This window comes from Sapajus apella, unplaced genomic scaffold (genome assembly GCF_009761245.1).
Source record: "Sapajus apella isolate SASKATOON/1434 unplaced genomic scaffold, GSC_monkey_1.0 scaffold10, whole genome shotgun sequence".
NCBI lineage: Eukaryota > Metazoa > Chordata > Mammalia > Primates > Cebidae > Sapajus > Sapajus apella.
This window is the reverse complement of record NW_022436950.1, coordinates 29,082,070-29,108,947: the sequence shown is the minus strand read 5'-3', so window position 1 is coordinate 29,108,947 and position 26,878 is coordinate 29,082,070. Positions and strand designations below refer to the sequence as shown.

The 26,878-nt window shown below is 34.0% G+C and overlaps 1 protein-coding gene across 2 annotated transcripts; it reads right to left on the bottom strand.

The window, feature by feature from the left end:
• MYL1 (myosin light chain 1) lies at nt 1-25,215 on the bottom strand. 2 transcript variants are annotated; one of them, XM_032278341.1, is made up of 7 exons: nt 24,943-25,215; nt 12,348-12,375; nt 8,091-8,234; nt 3,986-4,159; nt 3,478-3,555; nt 796-838; nt 1-228 (listed from the first exon to the last, which is right to left on the bottom strand). In XM_032278341.1, the coding sequence occupies exons 1-6, from the start codon at nt 25,066-25,068 to the stop codon at nt 810-812; spliced, it is 579 nt and encodes a 192-aa protein (XP_032134232.1). In that variant the 5' UTR covers nt 25,069-25,215; the 3' UTR covers nt 1-228; nt 796-809. The 2 variants fall into 2 exon arrangements, with proteins under 2 accessions (XP_032134232.1, XP_032134233.1); XM_032278342.1 differs by lacking the exons at nt 12,348-12,375; nt 24,943-25,215 and adding exons at nt 12,628-12,652; nt 13,420-13,521.
• Between the last annotated feature and the right edge of the window lie 1,663 nt (nt 25,216-26,878).

Sequence of the window (26,878 nt, the reverse complement as noted above, 5' to 3'; positions counted from 1 at the left end):
TTTGAGATTGTCAATATTTTATTCTTCTCATCTAGAGCAGCAGATACTTTGTGTGGTATGCATACAATTCAGAGAAAAACTGAAGATGTATAAAAATTCAGTGAGTTGCTCAGTGTTGTACAGTCCAGACTGCTTTGTTTTTCTGAATGATGGCAAACAGATCTGGACAGTTAGTCGTGGGTGTAATTAAAATAAGCTTCCTGCCAGTCTTCCTAAACAATGCTTGTTCTGTAAAGGAAAAGGGAAAACGAGTTAGATATTGATTGCATCTTTTGAGAAAGAAAACTCAGGAGGAAACAGTGCGAGGTATAAGAGAATAAAAAGCACAAAATGAACCAGCACTTACAAGATAAGCTATTTCCTACTTGTAAGAACCTGATTGCAAGTGCTTGCATTTGGACTGTTGTAACATGGTTTTCTAGAGCAGAAACTGTTAAAAACTGCTTTAGTTATCCAAAAAACGTTTGCCTGTGCTTTTATTAGTGTTCTATTCCAGTTAAATTAATTAACTAGTCTCTGATTTGTTGAATCTCCACTGCATAATTGTATTACAGTCACAGACATAGATAGGGGTTATGAATGGAAACAAAAACCTCATAAGTTTTTGCTTATACACTTGTACAAAAATGCTCTATTTCTAAATAACTCATCTCAAGAAGTTAATATTTTCTGATTAATATAAATCTCTTAATTAAGAACCAATATTAATCTACAGCATATAAAGTGAAGCTGTCAAGTTTTAAAAAATGCAATATCAAGAAAACCTTAAATATTAAAGAGGGAACAGGTATATACCTTGAGAGCTCCATTCAGATAGACATGATGTGCTTAACAAAAGCTGTAGGGGTAAAATAGGCAATTTAGAGTTAGAAAACAATCAGATTTAATACGAGAGGTTTAGTGAGTTAGCTCAATCCTATTTTAGCTGTAACAGTGGTTTATTTTCTTTTGTATTTAAGCTGTGCATAGCCCATAATTCTTAATAGTGGATTTATGACCTTTGCCCTGATTTTGTAAATTAATTTTTTGAATAAGTGGTACATTCATACATTTACATTTTATTTTTGACATGGGGTCTCGTTGTGTTGTCTAGGCTGGACTCAAACTCCTGGGTTCAAGCAATCCTCTTGCTTTAGCCTCCCAAGCAACTGGGACTACAGGCACATGTCACTGTGCCCAGCTACGGTTAAAATATTTTCTTTAACATATAAAAGGGTATATAACAACAAAATGTTTCCCATCACTGTCTGCCAGGCAACTGGTTCTCCTTTTTATAGCTAAATTGATAGAGCTGTTTGTGCATATACAGGAACACATAAATATGTTTCTAAAAATCTTTTTACACAAACAAGTGGCATACTACATACGCTTTTGTATTCCTTTTTTCCAATTAGTAATTTATCTTACAGATATTATCATAACTGTACACAATAGTGTCCCTATTCTGTTTTAGAGCTACAGAGAATTTCACATATATACACTGATGGACATTAAATTGTTTTCACATTGATATGTTGATGGAATTATACATTGATGGACATTAAATTGTTAAAAAATTTTGCTATTAGGAACAGCACAGTAATGAATAACCATCTATATATGGTCATCTCACTTGAGTGAAAGCATATCTAGAGACAAAGTCTCTCCAGAAGTAGACTTGCTGCAATTAGTGGTACTACACCATCACCTAGGGGTTTTAACAATATGCATTCTCATCAGTAATACATGAGATGGCCTGTTTCCATACCCTCTCCTCAGCGCAAAATGTGCCCAAACATTTAATCTTTGGCAATCAGCTTATTGAAAAATGATATCTCAGTGTAGTTTTATTTTATTATCGTCATTATTTGAGACAGAGTCTTGCTTTGTCACACAGGCTGGAATGCAGTGGTGCAATCTCAGTTCACTGCAATCTCTGCCTCCTGGGTTCAAGTGATTCTCATGCCTCAGTCTTCTGAGTATCTGGGACTGTAGGTGCATGCCACCATGCCCAGCTAATTTTTGTATTTTTAGTGGAGACGGGGTTTCACCATGCTGGTCAGGCTGGTCTGGAACTCCTGATTTCAAGTGATCCACCTGTCTAGGCCTTCCAAATTGCTGGGATTAAAGGCGTGAACCACTGTGCCCGGCTGTCAGTGTAGTTTTAATTTGCTTTTTTAAAATTATTAATGTAGTTTGTCATCTTATTTTATTCATTTTTATTTCCTTTCCTATGAATTATCTGTTCATGTAATTTTTCTATTGGATATGATCTTTTATTAATTTGTAGTAGTTCTTTTTTATTAGGAAAATTAGCTCTTTCTGGTACTAATTGCGAATAATTTTTTTTTCTGGTTTGCTCTCTGTCTTTTGACTTTGCTTCTGATGGCTTTTTCCATATAGATTTTTAAAATTATGTGATTAACTTTATCAACATTTTTAATGCCTTCTGGTTTTTGTGTCACTGTTAGAAAAAGCTTAACCATTCCATAGTTATAAGATTAATTCTTCCATAATTTTTGTGCTGTTTGTTTTTAGCTTTTACATTTCTCATGTAAATTATTTGAAATTTGTCCTGGCATAAGATTCAGATTTGACTTTATTTTCTAGATGACTATCCATTTGTTCAAACAATATTTATTTAATTATTTTCTGTGGGATGTATTTATGGTAATAGCCAAATGTGAATTGTCCGTGGGGGAAAAAAGTGCAGTTTAATCAACATTGTCAGTAAAGATATGCTTGGCTAAGCACTTTCTTTTTGTCCTCTTCTCCCTCCTTTCCTTCCTTCTCCTTTCTTCCCTTCACTCTTTTCCTCTTCTCTTTTCTGCTTTTCTTTTTTTTTGTTGCTGTTGATATGCAGCTGGATTCATTCTCTTTGGGGATAGAAAATTTTTTTAATTTTCTCGGAAATTTTTAGATTTGTAAATTATATTATACATCTTTGTTTTGTGCAGTGCATTTCTTTCACACCCTTTGGGTGTAGCTGCTATAAATTGGTAGTAGGAATTAAACAATTGGCAACTGTGGGATGACTTTCATTTAAGCAAGAACACTAGACAAGGAGAAGAACTAAATTTGGGTACCAGCCTTGCCATTAATGATTTGAACTTCACCAAGTAACTAAACCTCTTTGGCCCGAAGTTTCATTTTCATAATTGCTTCATATTAGTAAATGACTTTGAGATTTCTTCAAGTTTAATATTCTATTAAATTTGATTCTGACACAAGCCCTGTCTATCTCATAGAGATGTTCTGAAGATCTAACAAGAAAATATATGTGAAAACACATTTTAAGCTTTAAAACAATTCACAGTATTGCTAAACACACCGGAATAAATCTTATTTATATGTGCAGATCCTCACATATCTTTTTAGAGTTATGCAATTGATTGTCATATGTAAGTCAATAAGGGACGAAGAGGAAAAGAAGTTCAAAAGGAGTCCATCATCAATCTGATAAGAGTTGCTGTAACCACCAGTGTGCATTGATTCTACCTTCATAGTTAATGCAGCCATTGGAGTCTTCTTGACCTGCCATCAGAGCTTCCACTTCTTCCTCTTTCATCTTTTCACCTATGAAACAAAATTTTCCTTTCAGAAAAAAGGCCAAGTGATATTTTCAAAATTCCACCAGAGGTCATCAGTCAAGGGCTTCTGGAGACTAAACTCTTGGAGTACAGGAATTATTACTTTCCCATTGGTTGACTTAGCATATTGTCAACCAATTGGTTTTGAATGAGTTAATTAAATACACATAATCCCTGGTCATACTAACTGTATCCTATGAGAACTTCCATAATTTCCTTTACTTATTCATTATCAATATTTTCAGTTAGCATTTTCACCAAATAAACTCACTGCCACTGAGGCCAATTGAAATGGTCATTAACTTTCGACTTTTTTTCTCCATTTTCCCTTTGTAGTCTTTCCTCCTATTTTGGTTATGTCACGTTCTTTTCTATATATTCTGTCTCACTAAATCCACTGAAATAAATTCCCTTACCTAGGGTGGCTAGAACATGGCGGAGTTCGGCACCCATGACTGTGCCATTGCCTTCCTTGTCAAAGACACGCAGACCCTCAACAAAGTCTTCGTAGGTGCCCTGGTCCTTGTTGTTGGAAATGGCTTGCATCATAGGCAGAAATTGTTCAAATTCAATTTTCTTGGCATTCATCTCTGTGAGAAATTGCAATTTTGATGATTATTAGCTACCATAATACTGAGTCACAATTTAAACTTGAAAAGTTATTCTAGATTATCTGAAAAATCTTCACATAGCTTAAATTTTAGCTGGTAAATTGCTAAAATATCAAGAAAATGGTAATGGTTAATGGCATGAGCTCTGGAGTTCCAGTGCCTGAATTTTTATTCCCAGTCTATCATTTGTAACTCTGACCGTGCACAAGTTAACGTTTCTGTGCCTCAAGGTTTATCTGTAAAATAGAGATAACTAATAAGTGTTTTGTGAGAACTAAATGAGCTAATTAATGCAAAGTTTATTATAATATCTAGAATAAACTATGTGCTTAATAAGTGTTAGCTTTTTAAAAATAGTGTGCATTTAATATTTCCAATAAATACTTGCAAAACAATAGAAAAATGCACTGAGATACAACAAACTCATTAGTGCGTTAATCCAGTAAAATTTAACTTTAGTACATATTCCACCTTTGTCCCCAGCTTTTGGAGGGCCTTCCCTTTACATTTTAAGTAATTTAAGAAGTTTAAAGGAGAGAGGTGTGTCAAATATTCTGTGATCTCCTGACTTCTTTGTACCTTAGAGGCCTGGAGATGATAGGATTTTATTATCTTCTGATAAGGTAAATCTTATTCATGGAAAATCTGGACAGTCTATTTTATACTATTCAGATGTATGTCAATGGTAAAGTTATGTATTCCCCCAAAATACTACTCTTCTACATTTCTATTACATGTAATTTATATTTTTACATTGAAATTATATTGAGTAATATAAAAAATTAAATTTGAATGCTGAATAAATGAGTATTTTATCTAAAATTTCATTAAAGATAGATGTTTGGTAAGTTGGAAAGTGACATTTAAAAATAAAGTTGCAGCCAGGCACAGTGGCTCACACCTATAATCTCACCACTTTGGGAAGTCAAGCCTGGTGGACTGCTTGAGCTCAGTAGTTTGAGACCTGCCTGGGCAACATGGCAAGACCCCATCTCTACCAAAAAAAAAAAAAAAACAATTCAAACTTGGCGATGCATGCCTGTAGTCCCCAGCTACTTGGGAGGCTGAAGCAGGAGGATTGCGTGAGCCTGGGAAATGGAGGTTGCTGTGAACCAAGATAATGCCACTGTACTCTAGCCTGGATGACAGAGTGAGACCCTATCATAAATAAATAGAAAAATAGATTTTATATATACATATATATATATATTAGGTTTGGCTGGGTGTGAAGGCTTATGCCTGAAAACTCAGCACTTTGGGGGGCTGAGGCAGGAGGATTGCTTGAACACAGGAGGTTGAGGCTGCAATAAGCTAGGATCATGCCACTGCATTCCCAGTTGGGTGACAGAGTGAGACCCTGCCTCAAAAAAATAAAATAAAAATAAGGTTTGCCTTATTGCTTGCTCACTTTATCTCATGCTCTTGGCTTTCTGAATGATATAATTGGAAATTTCCTTCCAAAGAAAATGAAGTAAGCAGGCCAATTTTGAGTTTAAGTTTTCTTGAAATCAAATTTTCTTTTTCTAACAAAGGAAGGTCTACAAAGAGTTTCAGTTGTCAAGGGGAAAAATATATTATTTGTTCTCTTACACCCCTCTCTCTGTTTCCTAATGACAAAGATAAACAGTCTGAATATCTATTTGAAAAACTTCAGTTTTGTGTCTCTTTCAAAAATTATTTTTGATTGACACATACTAATTGTACATATTTATGGGGTAAAGTGTGATATTTGGATACATGTGTACAATGTGTTATGATCAAATCAGGATAATTAGCATACTGATCACCTCAAACACTTATCATTTCTTTGTATTGGGAACATTCAAGATCAACTCCTTTAGCTATTTGAAAATAAATTGTTGCTAATGTAGTCATCCTATAGTGCTTTAGAACACTAGAACTATTCCTCCAATCTAGTTATGATTTTGCATTCATTAACCGACCTCTGGCTATCTCTTATCCCCTCCACCCTTCATTAAAGGTGGGTTTGGTAAGTTGGGAAGTGGAATTTAAAAATAAGGTTTCAGCTTGGCGCAGTAGCTCACATTTATAATCCCAGCACTTTGGGAGGCTGAGTTGGGCAGTTGCATGAACTCAGGAGTTTGAGACCAGCCTGGGCAACATGGCGAGACCCCAAAACAAAAATTAGCTGGGCGTGGTGGTGCACGTCTGTAGTCTTAGCTACTTGGAAGGACTAGAACACTAGAATTTATTTAGAACACTAGAATGTATTCCTCCAATCTAGCTATACTTTTGTATTTATTAACCAACCTTTGGCTATCCCTTATTCCTCTAGAAAGCACTACTTTCCACTTCTCTAAATTAAAATTTTTTAGATTCTACATATGAGTGAGAACATGTAGGTTGATTTTTCTGTCCCTGGCTCATTTTACTTAACATGATATTTTCCCAGCTCATCCATATTGCAGCAAATAAGAGAATTTCATTCTTTTTTATGGTTAAATAGTATTCCATTGTGTATATATGTATATATATATATACACACACATACATATATATATATATATATATATACACACACACATATCATATTTTCTTTATCCATTCATCTGTTGATGGACATTTAAGTTGATTCCATATCTTGGCCATCATGAATAGTGTTGCAATAAACATGGGAATACAGATTTTTTGACATATTGATTTCTTTTCCTTTAGAAACATGCCCAGTAGTGGGATTGCTGGATCACATAATAGTTCCATTTTTGGTTTTTTGATAAAACATACTATTTTCCCTAATGGCTGTAATAACTTACATTCTCAGCAACAGTATATAGCTCCCATTTCTCTGCATCTTCCACAGCATTCATTTTTTGTCTTTTTAATAATGACCATTCCAAGGGGGTAAGATGGTATTTCATTTTTATTTTTACTTTCCATTTCCCTGGTAATTAGTGACATCAAGCATTTGAAAATATACCTGTTGGCCATTTGTATATCTTGTTTTGAAGGATGTCTATTCGGTTCATTTGCCCATTTTTTGACTGGATTATTTGTGGGTTTTTAATTTTTAATTTTTGGCTGTTGAGTTCTTTATATATTTTTGATATTATTTTCTTGTCAAACAATTTGCAAATGTGTCTTGTCTTTTTTGTTTGTTTTGAGTACCATTTTCCATTAAACTATTATACTTTTCAATAAAAGCATTGAGATTAAAAATAATTTCCTTATTTTATAATAATGACTGAATTCCTGGATTGAGTAAATGACTTCTGCAATTTTGCCACTTAATTTCTCACTAATTTTTTTTCCCTAGGATTATCCCTGAGCTGAGTCCTTTGACACCCTGCTTCTGTCCACTCATAGCAGCAGTGTGTCAAAGGACAGCACAGAGCAATCAGCATGTATTTTTCAGTTGCTTGACAAAGTTGCAATTTGATTTCTACAGCTTTTATCAGAGGAAATCTTCTCTAGAACTGTGCCATTGGAATTTACTCAGAATAGTTTATAAAGTGTTTTAAGTCATATTTAACATCTTTGCCAAAATGTGTTTTGCCTTTGAAGATTTGACATCTGAAAAAAATGTTCAGATTTGGATATTACTTAATTTCCTTAGCCTTTAATTAAATTATGAACATTCAAGATGATATTAGCATTAGGTATTATTTCTAATATCTAATGCTTAACATTAGATATTAGCATGACATTTTACCATGCTTGCAAATTCTCAAAGGAAGTTTAACTTATTTTATAAGGAAATAAGCTGAGACTTTATATGGCCAAGAGGCACTCTTACCACAACCAGGAGTAAACTGAGCCCTATTATATAAAACATTTTTTAATCAATCTCTCTCTCACACACACACACACATACACACACACACACACACACACACACACCTATACACAGTTCCCTATACTTCCAAACTTCTTGGAAAAACTGATAGGTTACCTTCATTGCTGGGGTTTCCCAGAACTTTCCTGACCTCTGCATTGGTGGGATTTGTGCCCAGAGCTCGAAGGACATCGCCAACCTGGCTTAAGGTGATCTTGCATTCACCTGTTCTGTCAAACAGGAGAAATGCCTCCTTGAATTCTGCAAAAAGCAAGAAGCATTAGAGTGCTTTTATATTCCTCTAACTGGTTAGTTAACCCTAACTCCATCAAAAATTCAGTTCAAACATTTCTGTTCTACCACTTTTGCCAACAGGACAGGTTGTTATCCTGGATTCTCTTTTGGTATCTCCAACTATCATTGGCAAAACCTTTTAGCATTTCTTTTCGGAATTATTTTAAAGCAGCATTTCCAACTTTAAGTTGCCTGTTATTGTTAACCAGATATGGAAATTGGAGCTCCTAGTCATATTTATTCATATTTCCTTACCTGCCTGGGAAAGAGGACTGGATTAAAAAAAAAATTCCGAGGCCTTGAGAAATTTTTAATAATCTCCTATATAATTAACAAGATTAACAAAATTTAAAAAAGAACAAATTTTCAACCAGGGTCATGGTATGTGAGGTTAACCCAAACTTTTCAAATTATATAGAAAAAACTCCTCTCAAGGTAAAAATTTCCTAGTTATCCCTTTAACAAGTTTTCTCCAGGACTAACTTTATTTTTCAGGAAAAACTTAGAAAGGTAAGACAAGTCTATACATTCTATAGTTTATTAACTAATGTGTGACTCTAGTAGGCTTCTATTATAATCAATTCAGAAGGAGACATACTTGTTTGGGTATGTTGCTGTGATAATCTCTTTACTCTTTCTTCAAATAATACATATGACATATGTTGCTATATCAGCTTTAGTATTTAGGTATGCCTTATAATTACAACTTTATGGAGAAAGTTGTAGATTCACATGCAGTTGTAGGAAATGATACAGAAAGATCTCTTGTATGCTCTGCCCAGTTTCTTTAAGTGGTGACATTTTGCAAAATTATATTATCACAACCAAGATATTCACATTGGTAGACTCCACGAATTTTAGTCACATTTTCCCAGTTTGCTTGATTCATTTTGTATGCCTGTGTGTATATTAAGTACATATACACAGCCATTCTTATTCTTTTATGAATACATATTTTAAAGTGTTAATCTAATTATAGTCATTGTATTGATTACTTTCTCTGAATTTTGTCATTCTTTTTTTAATAGAACTGGTTTGACTTTCAAAATTATAGTGACAAAGAATTTAGAAATGTATATCAAAAGACAGAAAGGGGTGCTACTATGAATTTCTGGGCCAGTAAAACCATTTTAATTAGAACTTATAAACTAGATGACATTTTCTGGGAAACTCAAAAGTACTGATGGTGACTTGAAGTTAATATCAATGATACTCAAAAAATTATTTGTGAATGAATTGCTAGAAGTGAAAACCTTTTTTTTTTAGGCTATCAGTGGTTTCAGATCAAAAGATGCTGTCTAGATAGATTACTCAGCAAAATATTCCATCTTACCATTCCTCCATCCCCTAATCTAACATTGCAGAGACATAATAATCACATTTCATTACAGATCATGTTATCATTATTTGTTAAAACTTACCCCTTAAATTCTTTGCAATTTGACTATAACAAATCAATTCCCTAAGCTAAAAAATTTGCTGCAGGCACTGAGAAGTCATTAGTCAAATATTATTTTCCGTCTTTCTAGGGGACATGTGAAACTGAACTATTCTTGTTACTGGCTCCAGGCTTTCATGGACAGACTGCTCAGCAGGCTCACTATTACCCTGGTCAGATGCCGAAGTAGAAATAGGATTTTATGGGCTGTAATAGAATCACTCTGACATTAGCACTTTTGGTGATTTAAAGGCGGAGGCCAGAAAGACACTATTTTTCCTACTCCAGATTTTTAACCTAAGGTTTAGTTATTCTCTTGAAGAATTAATACCAAGGCAGGCTATGCTAGTTTCCAGAGGCTATTTGCCTGTTTCTTTTTAATAAAATTTGATTTGGATACAGCCATTCCCATTCTTTTATGAATTGTCTATGGTTGTCTTCACACCTCAGTGACAGAGTGGAGTTGTTTTTACAGAGACTGTGCTGACAGCAAAGCCTAATGTTTTTACTATTTGGCCTTTTAAGAAAAAGTTTGCTGACTTCTGGCCTATAACAGTATTGTTCTAGAACTTTTTGGTAATGATGGAATTGTCATTCTGGGCTGCCCAAAAAGGTGGGTATTAACAGTTGCTCTTGAATACTAAAATATGACTAGTGCAAGTGAGGAAAATGGATTTAAAAATTTTTAAATCTTTAAATTTTATTTTATATTTTAAATAAAATCTTATTTGTCCAGTAGACACTCTAGCCACATGTGGCTATTTAAACTTTATAATTTAAATTCCACATAATTTAAATAAACTTGATAATTAAGTGTAAATAGCCACATGTGGTAAATGTGTCTACTGGACAGCACAAGACTTAGACCTTTAGAATGCTGTAATTTTCCAGTTTTTGCCCCCTTCAATCCCGTGATATACTCCAATAGAGCAGCCGTCCACAAAATTCTTTAATCACTAAACAAGGAAACAAACTAAAAAATACTTTCATTTAAAAAACTATAGGTTTTCCCCATAATTTAAAATGCTTACATTTGTTTTCCTGCCACAAAGAAAACAATACACTATACCCATGTTTACTGAACTTCTGTATCTAAAATGTATTTCACAGATGGAATAAAGGTTTAATGCTCAACATTAAGTTCTTTTGTCCCTGCAAGGGTTTTTAAGTCTTCTGTTTTTTGATCCTGCAATATTTTGGTCACAGTGACTCTGTAAATTAACTGTTTGAGAGGACTAGGAGGCAGTAGGTGACAATGTAGCAGCATCACTAGTTAAAATGCTTTAAAAATCAAACGGTTTATGGTAGAATCACCAACTGTTTTCAATGAGAAAAAAATATTCCTTCACTGTATAATTTAAAATAATCTTGAGTTATGAGTCACCAAATTATCTAATCTGTCTACATAAGGCTATTAGCCATGATGCAGATGCATGTGAGTCTGTACTACACAAATATCCCTTGTTTCTCAATTTATGTTCAGGTATCAACTATTTCAGACACTGAAACACACTTGAAGAATGTGAAATCCTTTAGGTAGAGAACTGAGTATTTGAATAGGTTCTTATTAATATAATATAATTATATATTATTATATATATATTACTATAATTATATAATTATATATTACTATAATTATAATTATTTATACCTTGCATATCATAATATATGTAATATAGACATACTACTTATGATCAATATTTTAATCTATACAATATTTTGAAGCTTTTTCTCCTCCTTCCATCTATAGGTTTATTTATGTCTCAGTTCATTTAGATATGTGACACTTTCACTCCATAAAACGCTCCTCCCTGCACTTCCTAATGAAAACATCAAGCTCCTGTGGGCATGGGATCTGTTGGCTCCAAAGACCCAAAGGTGAAAAGGTTGACATGTTAGGGAAAATATTCAGATTCTCTTGAATCTTAAGAGTTTGGAGTCCTAAAAATTTTAATCAGCTTAAACTAGTGTCAGATTTTGATCCTATCACTAATTTTTTGAGTCATTGAGAAAGTCTTGTCACCTCTCTGGGAGTCTGTCTTGCATATCTAAGGGAAGGGTTAAACCAGGAGACATTTAATATTCCTTCTACAGTTCCATGATAAATTAATCCTCCTTCTTTGTTTCTGAATTCATTTTTATTCTACAACTCACTATGTTATCTATTGACATGATATAGGTTTGGTAATTTGGCAGTTTTACAATCAATTTTATTTTCCAAATTGACAATTCAGACTTGTCAAATCTCTTTAGGGATTATATTAGCAATTTAGCTATCTAAAATATACATCTTTTGGGAGATATATATATATATATATATATATATACATATATATATATATCATAAATACATATATGGTATTAGCTATTGTATCAAATTGGTTTTATTTAGGTATCATTGAATGTAAGGGCCTATTTTGTGGTGTTTATCTTTTGCTTGTTAAACCTTTGACTACTGAGTATCAGCAAGGGTTTCAGGTTGAGCTAATTTATATTTAGAGTGATTGAGAGCAATTTATATTTAGAGTAGCAACACCAGTGGGGATAATTAAGAAGAGCTAATCTCATCCCAAGGGAGTTGGTTTTCACACATACCATCTTTATGAGTGTGCACATTTAACAAACATAGCTTTTAAACTTACCATCCTGCTGTTCCTTAGAGAACTCGATCTGTTAGAAAGGAATTGACCACAAAGAATGTTTTAACCAAACAAAAATTTTCTGATTTGTAGTTGTATCCAGCTCATTCCCTGAGTAATCTTCAAAGTAAGCTCCAAAAGTCAGCTTACTTTTCAGAGTTCAGGCATAGCTTGGACACTAACAGGTTGAGCCACAATGTAACATGCCTTGAAGTTAAGTAATATTGCAGAAACTAGGCAGTGCTGTGCCTACATCTGTAGCAGAGAAACTCAGTTCACTTACCAGCAATCTGGTCAGCACTGAAGGACTGCAGTGGTGAGGAAGAGAAGGAAAGATAAAAACTAGTACTCTTTCAAATGCATTGACAGAAGAATGAGTCCTGCTTGCTCTGAGATTTTTTAGAAAGCTATGTAGGTGTCTTGGCATAAGAAGGTTGCCTTAGGGTACTTTTGAATCTAGGAACATAAAAAACTATTGCAAAAGATAATTAGGGAATATCTTTCTATATCTTAATGAATGATTTAACAAATTCTATATTAAATACTTCCTAGAAAAATATAATAATCTACAATATGTCTAATAAAATACACGATGTTAAGAGTACAGATACTATTAAGAGTACAGACATTAAAAAGACTATCTTAAGTCTGTCTTCTATTTAACAAGTACTTTAAAAAAAAAGTATGCAAAACACAATGTATCCAAAGCAGTTCACTTAATTTTAGCTATCAGCATCACTGGATTGTATTTAAAGGACTAATATTTTGCTGTAGCTACAGGTTTTTTTTTTCTCCTACATTTAGATATAACGAACCTTATGTGATACAGCAAGAGTTGGTGAAGCATAAAGCACAGCTCTTGGAAGTAAGATGTATTTTTCCAGTTGGTAAACAGCTTTAATAATTTTTTTGCTATTTCCAATGCATCTCAACAAAATCCAAAAGCAGATTCTAAAGACTCATATTGAATATATTCTCTTCAGTTCCATTCTTTGCCTATCTTTCTTCTCAATAAGATCATATCCTCTATCTATTTTCTCCTATAAATGACAAATGGTTGTCTTATAGGACCCACCATGATGGAGTGACTGGGCTGCAACACAGCAGGGAAGCCGAAGAGTGAGTTGAGGGCTGCTCCAGTCCCTGAGTGGGGTCTTCCCTGGCTGAGGCTCCCTTTTATTTCTGGGCAAGCTTTGACCTCACAACTAGCGTCAGGTTTCAGAGAAAAGTTGCCACACCCCTTGGAGAGTTCTTTAGCTTTCTTAGGGCAAAGGGAGAGATGGAGAGAGCTATTTTTAGGTGACCAGAACCTGGGAGTGGACAGCCATAGTGAGACCAAAGCCTGTCAGTACTTTTATGGTCTTTATTTCCAAGATATTCTCTTGGAGCATCTTCCTTTAAGAAGCTTCCTATTTGTTTTGTGGCAGAAGAGCTTAGAATTTCTTTAAGGTCTTGCGCTAGACCCTTCCCTTGATGATTGTGGACTTTTAAAACTTCTAGTCAGCAAGTTTGAGTATTAATGCAACTTTTTTGATGGGACTAGTTTGGGGTTTCAAATAGCAAGTGCTATAGAAGGAACATCTTCTGAAATGCTGTCCTTTATGGTAAAGTTCAGAGGACTTGAAAAGGCCGTGCACATTCTGCATGTTTCTTAGGGTACACCCAAGTGACAGTCTGGTCAGGTCTTGAAATCTCCAATTAAAGATCGCTCTTTTGCAAGCATAATCTAAGCCGGGAACAGTTTAGATTTCTATTTTTCAACATTTTCCTTTAGTCTCCTGACATTAGGTCTAGTTATTTTCCTCCCTCCTTGTTATCTTTATAATGGCTGAGTAGTCATATTTTTTGATTTTTCAGAAGTTTTTCTAGGCAGGAAAGCCAATAGACCATTTTTACATTCTTTTTCTCTCATCCTGTATATTTAAAAAAAAAAAAACAAAGCTATGCATAAGTTCTTACTGGAATATGCTGTTTCTGTTTCTGCCTTGGCAAACACTCTATGGCTCAGTCCCTAGACCAAGAAACCAAAAGAATGCAAGGCAGAGCTTGTGGAATGCCAAATTGTACTTTATTTTATTTAATTATTACTTTTGAGACAGAATCTTGCTCTGTCACCCTGACTGGAGTGTAATGGTACAGTCACAGCTCACTGTGGCCTCGAACTCCTGGGCTCAAGTGATCTTCCCATCCCAGACTCCTGAGTACCTATAACTACAGGCATGTGCCACCGCACTGCACCTGTCTAATTTTTATTTTCATTCTTTTGTGGAGACAGGGTCTCAATTGTGTTGCTCAGGCTAGTTTGGGCTCCTGGCCTAAAACCTTCATCCTGCCCAAAGTGTTGGGATTGCAGGCATGAGTTATCTTGCCCAGCCAAAAGTGTATTTTAGAATTTTAAAGGTATCTAGGGGATTGGCCAGCAATGGATTTTCACGGTAGCTTCCTGAAAATAGTGAGCAACTCCCTTCTAGAAATGGTACTGGGAAAAGTGGTACAGGAAAAGAACCTTCTAGGATGTCCACTAAAGTTCAGACAAAATATTTATCTGTTTTCTACATGTTTAAAGCAGCTCACAGGCATAATGTATGTTGGAGATTAATTGTAACTTGAATACTGCTTCAGCAACTGTTTTTAAAGGGATGGTTCACAAAAAGCATGAAATCTTTCCTACTAGAAAGACATATACTTTGTAGCTTCTCCTCAAACCATTTCAGAATAAACCAGCATTTAATATGATACCACTTTTGGCTCTAAGTTTATGAGTAGTGAAAAAAATCTCATAGGATCTTAGGTCCTAAAATGAAAACTGAAAATATAATTCTAGAATTATAAGTACCCAGGTAAACACTTTCATAAATAGCTTGACATTTTGAAGGGTTATTGGGAAATGAAATTTAATAGAAAAATCAAAAAATGCTTTGGATCATTAGGGGGAAATGGAAGGGAGAGACGAAAGTAGAAACGTGTAATCTTTGAATATTACAAGATTTGGAATCTTATAATTTTTGACATAAATGAAAGCATCAGAGCTTACCATGTTATGTTTGTGTTCTTTTTTAGTTTTGTAATTTATGTAATTATGTTATTAAATTTGAATTGTCTTATGATTTTTGAGAACTAGCATTATCATTAGTTGGGCTAACAATTATAAATAATACAAAATTAACCATCAAAATTGCCCTACAAAACATAATTATTTTCATATTTACTATTTTTTTTCAGGTAAATAAAGTGTCCTTGCCTAGATATTAAAGATGGTTAATTTGTATGAAATCTACTGAGTAAACTGAAAAGTCAGTTTAAAAGTTATATTTGTGCCAGGTACGGTGGCTCATGCATATAATCCGAGCATTTTGGTCAGGAGTTTGAGACCAGCCTGGTCAACATGGTAAAACCTTGTCTCTACTAAAAATACAAGAATTAAACAGGCATGGTGATGTGTGCCTGTAGTCCCAGCTACTCAGGAGGCTGAGGCAGGAGAATCGCTTGAATTCGGGAGGCAGAGGTTGCAGGGAGCCAAGATGGCACCATTGCACCCAAGCCTGGGCTACAGAGTGAGACTTCATCTCAAAAAAAAAAAAAAAAAAAGTTGTGTTTATGTTAAGAATAACGTATCCCTTTCCTAATGACTTGGATATTATAAAGTTTGTTATTATTAAAGTAGAAGCAGTTAAGTGATATGCAGTTATTAACTATTTCACCCTTGTCTTTCTCCATACCATTATTACATAGAGAATGCATTGAGATTTTCTGGTACTTACTGAGAATAAACATAAATATTTGAGCACTTTTTTTGACAACAGTAGGTAAGGCTACAGTATAGTCTAGTCTAGAGAAAAAACTGTAGTTTAAAAAGTAGAAGACCTAGATTCTGTGCTCATAGAATAAATGCTATGTTTTGTCTGGAACACTTTTTTTTTTTTTGAGACAGAGTTTTGCTCTTGTTGCCCCAGATGGATTGCAATGGTGCGATCTCAGCTCACTGCAACCTCCGCCTCCTGGGTTCAAGCCATTCTTCTGTCTGGCACACTTTTATAAATGACAAAACTTATCTTCTCTCTCTTCCTTGGGGTTATGATGATGGGATAATCAGCCCTTTGAACAAAGGCAAATGAATTGTGTAATATGAATACACAGTGTCGACTGGTTTTGGCTTCAGTTCTCTATGTCATCATTTAGCTGGTTTTAAAAATCGGATTTACCTTTCCTCTTTCTGAAATCCTCTCCTCTCATTGCATCTTTTTAGAAATAAAATATGCAACAAGCCCTGATAAAATGTGTTACCCTTGAAAGAAAGGTTTCCTTTCTCTGTTTCCCCAGTTATCCAACATCATCCACTGAAAGTTGTTTAACCTTCCCGATTGTAAGCTTCTGGGAAGCATAGACCATTCCCAAAGTCATTTGTTCCTGATGTGGACCCAGAAGTGAGCCTGCCCCAACCTGTCCCCGAATGAGCACTACCCTTGCCTTATTCTTAGGGTTTATCCTTCCATAACTCTATAGAATAGCTTGCCTATATTTGAAGCTCAATAGGTTTTCATTAAGTTAAAATCATTAGAGCGTATGCATATTCCAGAGCTTAGCATATTCTAAGCTCCTCCTTCAAACTTCTCCTCTAGAATGTTGGGTACCCTGAGGGAAAAGACTTCACCTGCTCAAAGTTGGCATGCTCATTTTGAATTATTGATATATGTACCTTTATATTTCTAGCACCTTCCTTTAGATTTGTTTTTGTTTTTGTTGTGAGATGGCATTTTGCTTGTTGCCCAGGCTGGAGTGCAATGGCGTGATCTCAGCTCACTGCAACCTCCACCTCCCTGGTTCAATTGATTCTCCTACCACAGACTCCTGAGTAGCTGGGACTACAGGTGCGGGTCACCACGCCTGGCTAATTTTTTTGTATTTTTAGTAGAGAAGAGGTTTCACTGTGTTAGCCAGGATGGTCTTGATCTCCTGACCTTCTGATCTGCCCACCTTCACCTCCCAGAATGCTGGGATTACAAGTGTGAGCCACTGTGCCACACTTCCTTTAGATTTTATATAAATATTTTGGCCTTGTCTTCAAATTTTCTAAACCCCAATTTGTCTTGTTAAGGCTCTTTTATATTTTAGCCTACATATTTATTTTAGGCTGTTAGTAAACTAGTTACATTCCACATTTTTATGATTTGTGTTATCATTTAATGTTGGATTTAGATTGTAATAGTACTCTACAACATACTGCTACTAAAAATAATTTTTATTATAATGATTACAAATTCCTTTTTACTTTGAGAAGCATCTTTCTAATATTAATAATGAGATTCACTTAACGAATGAAAGATAAGACAAAGTATGTATTAGGTTGGTGCAAAAGTAATTGCAGTTTTGCCATTACTTTTGCACCAACCTAATAGAAATAATTGAATTACAGAAAAAATAATAAAATGCTGTTAATCAAACAGGCTCTGGAATTGATGTAAGTTAAGCCTTAGTAAAAGAAGAAGAGCTACAGTTAAAGATAATTGGGGAGATATGTAATATTGAATACTGGGGGAAAATGCCCTGGGAAGGAACATGGACTACATTCTTCAAAGAACTTGATGGTCCTTGCATGGTACAATGGGGACTAATGACTATAAAGGCTAAATAAAGAAGCTAATATAATCAGAGCCAGTTTTCAATCAAATAAAACACTGCTGCATGCTCTCTCATTTAATGCCTGGCAGAGAGACCAAAAACCTGGATATATAGAAAACCTTAAACTTTACCTAATTTTCACTCCACTCTCACAGAGTTTCCAGGAACCACCATAAAAGTCCAGGAAAAGCACTACTTTGAAACTCTTGAGAGTTTTGTGCTTCAGAATAACTCACTTAAGTTGAGGGAAATACTTTTTCTTTGTATTTTTGACCTCAACGTAGGATATACTTAGGCTAGTATATACATAGGCTGGTTACTATAACATGATATAAATAGGGGAAATTAAGAGTATTGAGAATATGGTACCAGCTCAGTTTCTCTAACATAAGAGAGATTAGATGGTTAGATTGCATAAATTGATCTGAACTGAGACAAAATGTTTAATTTTGCGCTATGAAGTCCCAGGCCAGTCAACTGAATTCAGTCATATAGAGCAATAATTATTAAAATAAAACAATTCAGACCTACAGGAACTAAGCGAGTTCTAAGTGACTTTTAATAAAAATCTAGAAACACAACCTGTCATACTTTTTCAGTTTTCTCATTAGCTTTCTCATAATTAATAATTGATAAAGAATTTTAAGTTTTCTTGAGAGCTGGCTATACTTCGTCTCCTTTGTGTATTTGTTTGCATATAATTTCTTAAAAATTTACCTGTGTTTTTGTTCATTCCTTTAGTTGAAAAAATTCTTTGTGTGTGTGTTTTAAGACATAAGTATCTGCTTCTTCCTATTTGTCTGGAATAAAAGTTCCTTTTGTGACAGCAGGGATAAGAATATTGGCATTGCCATTCTGGAGAATTCAAGAACTTGTAGAAAGAGAACTGGATTGGGAATTTCATTTTGGCTTTCTTATCACAAATCATGTGATAAGATTATTTTGATTAAATAACTTTTCTCATCCAGGCCTGTAGTTTCCTCAGTATAATATTCTACTGCACATTTTCTAGAATTTCTTATGTTTCTGCAATGTGAGTTTTCTATCCTTTTGTCAGTAGAATCTACTTCAACTCATTTACTTTAATGGAAAAAGAAGGATGCCTAAAAATTCAATAGGTAATATTAGTCTGAAGTAATTTAGATAAATAGGAATTAAACAAAATATAACTTTATAACATCATGTTCAAGCAAGTTATTTTTTTTAATAAACAGAAAACATTATGCTATTGAGCATTTACCAGGTACTTTACCGCAGTGCAAGGAAGAGTATAAAGTTGATAAGATGTGGTTCTATCTTTAGGGAAGCTTTTCTTCTCTGGCTTCACTTCACTGTTATTAATTTGTGACCAGAATAGCCAGGATTTATCACCCACATACTATACCTTTTAACTAGTATAATTGAAGCCATTTCTACTTTTATATTGTAACTTTTGCCCTTTAAATTCTGATTTGAGGTAAAAAACAAACCTTAGAAGCTGATATAGAAAAAACCACAGATCTTATTTTTATATGAAAAGTATTTCAGCCTGAAGAGCAGAAGAAGAAAGTGTAGTATCAGCAGACTAAATATAATCCTTTCCAACATGAGTCAGATGGTGCTTAATACTAGGTAATTATGGAATGAGTTCTAAAAACAGCTTTCCAGGGGGTTCATTTGCAGCACGAAAATGTCGAGAGCTAAATTTGGCACGGTCACTTTATGGTCTCCTTGTCTTGCAAATATTTAGTTTTACTTAAAAGTGTTATACACTATTAATTGGTGAACATATCTCTTCCTTTCCAAGCTGCATTTTCCTTTCAAAGACATTATCCTTCAAAATATAATTTGAGAGAAAGGTACAAAATGCCCTTTAATATTTTCCCACTTCTCTCCACCTGTTCTCTTCTGTTACGGCATAGATATCTGAAAGAGGAAATGTGATACTGATACCTAGTGATGGTGTCAAATAATTTCTGATTTGCTCCTGAGGTTATATTCACATTGCAAATGGATTAAAATTACAATCGGCTAACATTACAAGTTGTATTAAAATTAATTTGATCTATTGAAAGGCCAGAGTAAAATAAAACAAACTTTTAAGATTATGTAAAGAAAAGTTAGAAATAACCTATACATATTTTTACCTACATTTTTCTAAGTAGAAACTGACTGCATGTGTTCTTTTTCTCCGAATAATTAGGGTTAAGATTTTATCATATTATACATGTGGCATTGTATTTCTGTATACCATTCCAAAGAATATATGTTGAGATTTCCAGTTTAAATCATGCTGTTTATTTGTAAACAAAATAGAGATCTCATACCCTTCTTAGAGTATTAGCCTGATGGCAAAAATTGAAGGTCATGTTTGATGTGTATATGTTTAATTAAACAAAACCAAAATTACTAAAACTCAATCAGTTTCATTACATCTAACAGCATTTAAAACTATCCGTTAACAACATCTTACAGGAAGCTGAAACAAAGTGACTAGGAATCTTTCTAGGTTTCTGAAATTTCACCCTTCTTCTGTAAAACAGAACACCCAACTTGTCAGATGCTAAGATAGGGAAAAGCTATAAAGAACAGAATAAAAGTGAACAGTCAAGGTCAAAACTCTTGGTGAACTTGCTCTGATGTGTCCGTCACCCCTCTTCTGGTTACACAGGAATGTACAGGGCAATATAAAAACTACTCTACCTCATTCCCATTAAGAGTGAAAAGGGCTCCTTTACACATTCTTAGAAATAGCAACTTAATTTTTATAAATGAGGGTGGTAGTTTCGAATATGGTTAACACAATTGACTCTGGATTTCGCTTGCTAAGTTAAACCCTAGGTCCATCACTTAACTAGTTATTTGATCATTTGCATAGCACTTACCCTCTTTTAAGCTCAGTTTCTTTACTTGCAAATTGTGGATGCAACAACTTCAGTGTAATATTGTGAGGATTAAATAAGATAATATGGCAAAGAGTCAATTCACAATGAATGTTGGTTATTATTACAAAAAGCTTTATAAATTTCAGAGCCTTTTGTGGAACATGACTTCATTTGATTTTTCTCTTCTAAAGAAAACTGAATTTATATTAACTTTGTTAGAAATGAGAAAAGAGAACTTATGAACAAAAGTAATCCTGTACCTGGGCCAAAACAAATCGTGTGCCACAATGCATACCCAACTCTCTGCCTCCACTGAGTACCCATCAGTAAATACATGTGTTTGGGAACATTAGATTTCTACATTTTACATTAAATTAAAAATTTAAATCTTCCCAAGCATGTGGTCAATTGTTGATGCAAGATTTGTTATTTAATGGAGTTTCTGTCAATGCATTCTGTACCTTTATCACGTTTTATAATATCGCCCATAATATCTAGTCAGGACTGACCTGATTAAGTGGTGAATACAATGAGAATTAAAATTCAAACAGCACATTGAGAGACATGATTCACAATCACATCACCTGATAGCAATTCTAACATATAATGCATGCATCATGCAGAAAATTCATTTACACATTGAAGATCTAGAATCTAGGCACATGGTTATGTTATTACTTTCATTATTGTACTTGGTTGCAGTTTTGAGCAATATGTGTTAATTCTTGTGTTTGAACCTACAACTGTACTTATGGTGGGTTTTAATTTCTATACCTGTGATTCTCTTAGGCTGTGTTCTTTTGGTCTAGGCATTGTTACTGGAATATTAGCTCTCTGAAGGCAAAGAGTGCTTAGAATTGCCAAGGACAATAACTTTAGTGTTCAAATATCAGCGATACTTCGTTGTTGAAAAGGATACTCATAGAAAATCCATTAGGATTGGACATCATGTAAGCATTCCTTCAGAGAGTATCATAAAGTTTGTGTCAGAACAATTGAAAAATGTTGTAAACTAACAACCAATTAACCAGGAAATCAGATTGGAAAGCACATTTAAGAAGTTGATAAAACTAATTAATTATATTCAAGATAATTCAAGATTTATGGGGAGTCAAATATATGGCTATTACATGTAGTATATTATTATGTGAAACATAGATATTATCTGGGAATACTATGGAGATATTAAGTTTTACCATGGCTATGACTACAGTATTACACAAAGACAGTTATGTTTAAACTACAGCATTACTCAAAATCTAAAGGACAGCTAAGTTTCTAATCTGATACGATTTATGAAAGAAAGTTTATAATCCAATTAAGTTTTGTTCTTTATTGAATTTTCAGAAAGTTAATGAATGCATATAACAGCTCTATTAATTTCTTTAAAGTTCATTTTCTCTGCTTGAAAAAATTGTATAGCTTTTATGAGGTAATATATCTTGAAACATTATTAAGTGATTAAAAGCATCATAATATGAAATGTGTTAAAAGATGTTTTAATTAGGCCTGTTACCTCCTGGGATAAAATAAAAGTTTATAAAACTCTCAAGTTGTATCACTTTTTCTGGCTATGCTAGAATACATCTAAATATGCACTGATTTATTTCATATTAATGAATGCAAAGCATTGAAGACATTTACATTTCTTTACAAAAGTATGTTAGTTTCAATTCGTATCTTTTTTTTCTGTTACAAATGGGCCTTCTGAATGGAAGATAAAGGTTATTTTTTTTCCTGTTTCTTCGATTCAGTTAACTTCCTTTTGATTTGTGTTCCTTATTAGAATCCATCACATCTTTTGTTCTGCAGTGAAATAATGAAGATGGAGCATACCTCATTCTCATAGAGACTTTCCAGGGGTATTTCCTTCTTTTGCTTAGTTGTACAAGCTCAAACTAGCATTAATTTAACATATTGACAGAAGAATAAATTCTCAAGATTCTGCAAAGTGTCACTTCTCTGCTGACTATGAACAACTAAATTGGCTTAATTTCTGGATTAGAAAAGAGATGTTTTGTCTTTTCTTGGAGATCTCTGGCCTGCCAAACTAAATTTTTATTTATGTTCTCATACTTATACAGTTCCTCAGGGAAGAAAATTAATGCCTGTTTTCATTAGTTGGATATTTCTTTTTCTTCTTAGGTAAAGAAGGTACATTTTTTTTTTCAGAAGTTTGTAATACCAGATACAAACAGATAACATTGTCTTATAAATCACAATAAATATAAAAAGTAATAGCTTTGACACGGATTCATATCTCTAATGTTACTATGGAGTGAAGAGTTAAAGATTTTATATTATTTTATTTTTGAGATAGAGTTTCGCTCTTGTCACCCAGGCTGGAGTGCAATGGCGCTATCTTGGCTCACTGCAACCTCCGCCTCCAGGGTTCAAGCGATTCTCCTGCCTTAGCCTCCCAAGTAGCTGGGAGTACAGGTACCTGCCACTACGCTGGGCTAATTTTTGTATTTTTAGTAGAGACAGGGTTTCACCATGTTGGCCATGTTGGTCTCGAACTCCTGACCTCAGATGATCTCCCTGCCTTTGCCTCCCAAAGGTGATTATAGGTATGAGCCACTGCACCCGGCAAGAGTTAAACTGAGGGACAATTAGAATTACTATCATGGCTAAGATCTCACTTATTGTGTAATGTAGTCAGTGTGCCTCCAAAAGGATACATTAACTAGGATTGCTGGAGATGAAAAATCTGGTTTCCTCTTAAAGAACTGTATGCATGCAGTCCTCAAGGTAGAAAAGCATTTATCAGAAGACCCGACATGCATTTTTTTTCCTCCTAAATGGATATCTGTTAAGAGTAGTTCTTAACAAATTCTATGACCAACTTTTTTCAAATACTTCAGATACCTACGAACTAAAGATGAAATATTTGTGATAATTTACTTCTATTTTAAACAAAATTTCATGTTTAACTGGAATGTTGTACAAATTATGAATATATTTAATTTTATTATGTAATGTCTAAGGGTGATCTAACTAAATATTTTGGGGACTCAAAAAAATTCTATAGTTATATTAAATAGTAAATGAAATGTTTATTTATGGGTCAGCATTATAGTTGCAAGTAAACAATGGTAAACTGGCAAAATTGAGATTTATTACATATACAACTTTTGGCTTAAGTGAAAAGATCACCTTGTGGGCACTTTTGCTCATTGGTTTTCCATATAAGGCAGGTTTCCTTAGATAAAAATTTTCAAATTGTAAGATGAGCCACTCAGAGCTCAGTGAATGAAGAGAAGGTACACATTTAATGTGTAACATTACTGGAAATTAATAGACATATCTATTTTTCCAAAAGCAGATAATCTTTTGACAATTGAGAACTTTGATCACAGCAAGGTGTTGACTCAATAATCACATTTTTCTTAGTTCAAGATTAGTATGGAAATGCTCAAAGACAAGCTAAAGCCATATAAACAACAAGTTTTACATTTTTTGTTAGTTTCATTTAGAAGAAACTCACAAATTCTGAATTAAATACTGTGTATAAATAAGATGACAGTTATAGTCACTGAAACACTTGAGTGCCTAATTTTCTGCACTGAGATCTCATTTAGTGTTGTATCAAATTTTATTAGGCAAAGCTGAAGGGAGAATTAACTTGAATTGCAAAAATCTTCTTTTTCAGAAGAAATAAAGCAACTGTCAAATACATCAACTGGGCCATCAACTGTTTTTAAACTTCTGGAAAAAAGTAGGGACTAAAGCTTTCCTTTTGATGTAATTGTAAGATAAAGGATCTGGTTTCCACAGAGATTTTCTTTAAAACCCAAACACTGGCTTAAATATTTTAAAATGCAATACCATTAAACGTATACACTTTTTCCCTAAATAGTCAAAGTGCAGTTTAGGGGAAAATGCAAATTTGAGAATAAAAAATAGAGCAAGCACAGGCTTCACATATGAAACCATAATTTCTGAAATTATATGCTGGCATTCATTTTTTAAAGCAGGATTCTCTTCTTCAAATTCTACCAGTTCACTAAATAATGCCATTCCTCTCAATGAAAAATACACCCCTTTGCCAGTTCCTAGAGTTTCTTACTATTGAAAGATGTTTCAGTGACCAAACGATTCATCCATTTAGTTACCTTAATGGCAGAGAGGTCAATTTTTTCTTCTTTGGGTTTGGCTGGGGCAGGTGCAGGTGCCGGTGCCGGTGCTGGGGCAGGGGCAGCTGCAGCTGCAGGTTTCTTCACGTCTTTCTTTGGTGCCATTTTGTTTAAAAGGGTGGGTTAAAAAAAGAAGGAGTTCCTCCAAAAGAACCTGTCAAAATGATTCTTGGAAGAGGAGTGGTGGTTCGGTTGATCCACAGCCCAGTGTCTTGAAGGTGGACCCAGAGTGTTAAACAGTATAAGGGCATGCATATATATTTCACTTAGTACCTAATAGAATCTTGACACATGCGGCTGGATTGGACAGTTCTCTAGTCAAGGGGGATGGCATTCCAGCTCAGACTATAAATGGACTCTAAACGGTAAGGGCTTCATCAATTTTTTTAAACTCTCCTTCCTTTTTTCCCCCCACCTCCATATATAAAGGAGAAAGAAATATGACAAAGCCAGCTTCAGATCTGTTGGTGACAGTAGGTAGATTGACTGTACTTTTTCTTGGTAGAATTACAGTTCTGCTGAAGTTGTAAATCTTTTTTTTTCCCCCTTGCCTAAGAGACTTTACTGAAGGATTCCATTTCAACTTGGAATTTTGACAGGGAGTATCACCAACTTTCACCCAGCTCCTTTGCTCGTCCTCCTCCCTCCTTGCCATAATTTGCAAGAAAATGTTGGTCAGCAAAGAAGTGGTGGTGGTTAAAAATAAAAACCAGACGTATAAGGAAAGCCCATCATGTCTTAAAGTGGCTTCCCTTCTAGGGAGCACAGACTCTGGCACTCTCTCTCTCTCCTTTAATTGTAATGAATTCTTTGCTAAAAAACTGCAACATGACTTCCTATAATTTTATTTTCTTTGCATAATTTAATGAAGCATATCAAATGGATGGAAATGACAGCAAGATTTACCTTATTGCAAAGCAACTTTTCTAATAGTAGCTTTCAATAAAAGCAGATACTTATTTACTTTATTTTCTAAATGAGTACAAAGTCTAATTATTTAATCACAGAAATATTTTGTCCATGCTAGGGAGACAAAATACATTTTTGGAGACATAAAGAGAGAAAAGAACTTTAATTATCAACACTGTGAAAGTTGTGATAACTTAAAAGTTTTTCCTTTTCTGTCCTTGGTTTCCTCAGTTTGCAAGGCTAGATTCATATTAAGAAATATATGATAACCAATGGGCACTTTATAACTTTGTATGTGGTTAATTCTGCCCAGAGAAGGGGTTACAATTAGTAATCAGTTATTGCTCAGTATCACTCTCATTTCTGTTGTTTTAACTTGTGAAATATTTAATGAGTAGTTATTAACTACTTTTAAAAAAAGTTTGGGATTTTAAAAGAGCACATTTATACATTATATATAAAGGATATATATACATTTACTGTATGTGTGTGTATATATATATATATAAATATATATATACACACATCCATACATGTATACAAATATATGTGTAAATATACATATTATATATTCTAATTGTTAAAAATAATTGTGTTTAAAGATACAGATTCATTAGACACCCTCTTGGGTCTGATATAAAAGCTTTCACTAACTTGGAGAAGTTCACTATTAATGTCCATATATTACAATTAAGCAAGATTAAGACTTTCAGATCAGAAATAATTCACCTAAATTACAATCAACCCACAGTTAATCAGTCTCTTATTTTACGTGATGGCATGAACTGAATTATTTTATCCATTTATGTTACAGAAAAAACATTTTGATTAGCTCCCTCCCTTGTTGCCCCAATCCAAGGACTCAATCATTGCCTAAATTTAGCTGCTGATATCATTTTTTACATACAAGACAGTTAGGAGAATCTGAACATAGTTTACCTAGAATATTGTCTCGTATTTAAATAATTAGACTAGATTTTTAAAAATAATGCTATGTTTATAACAG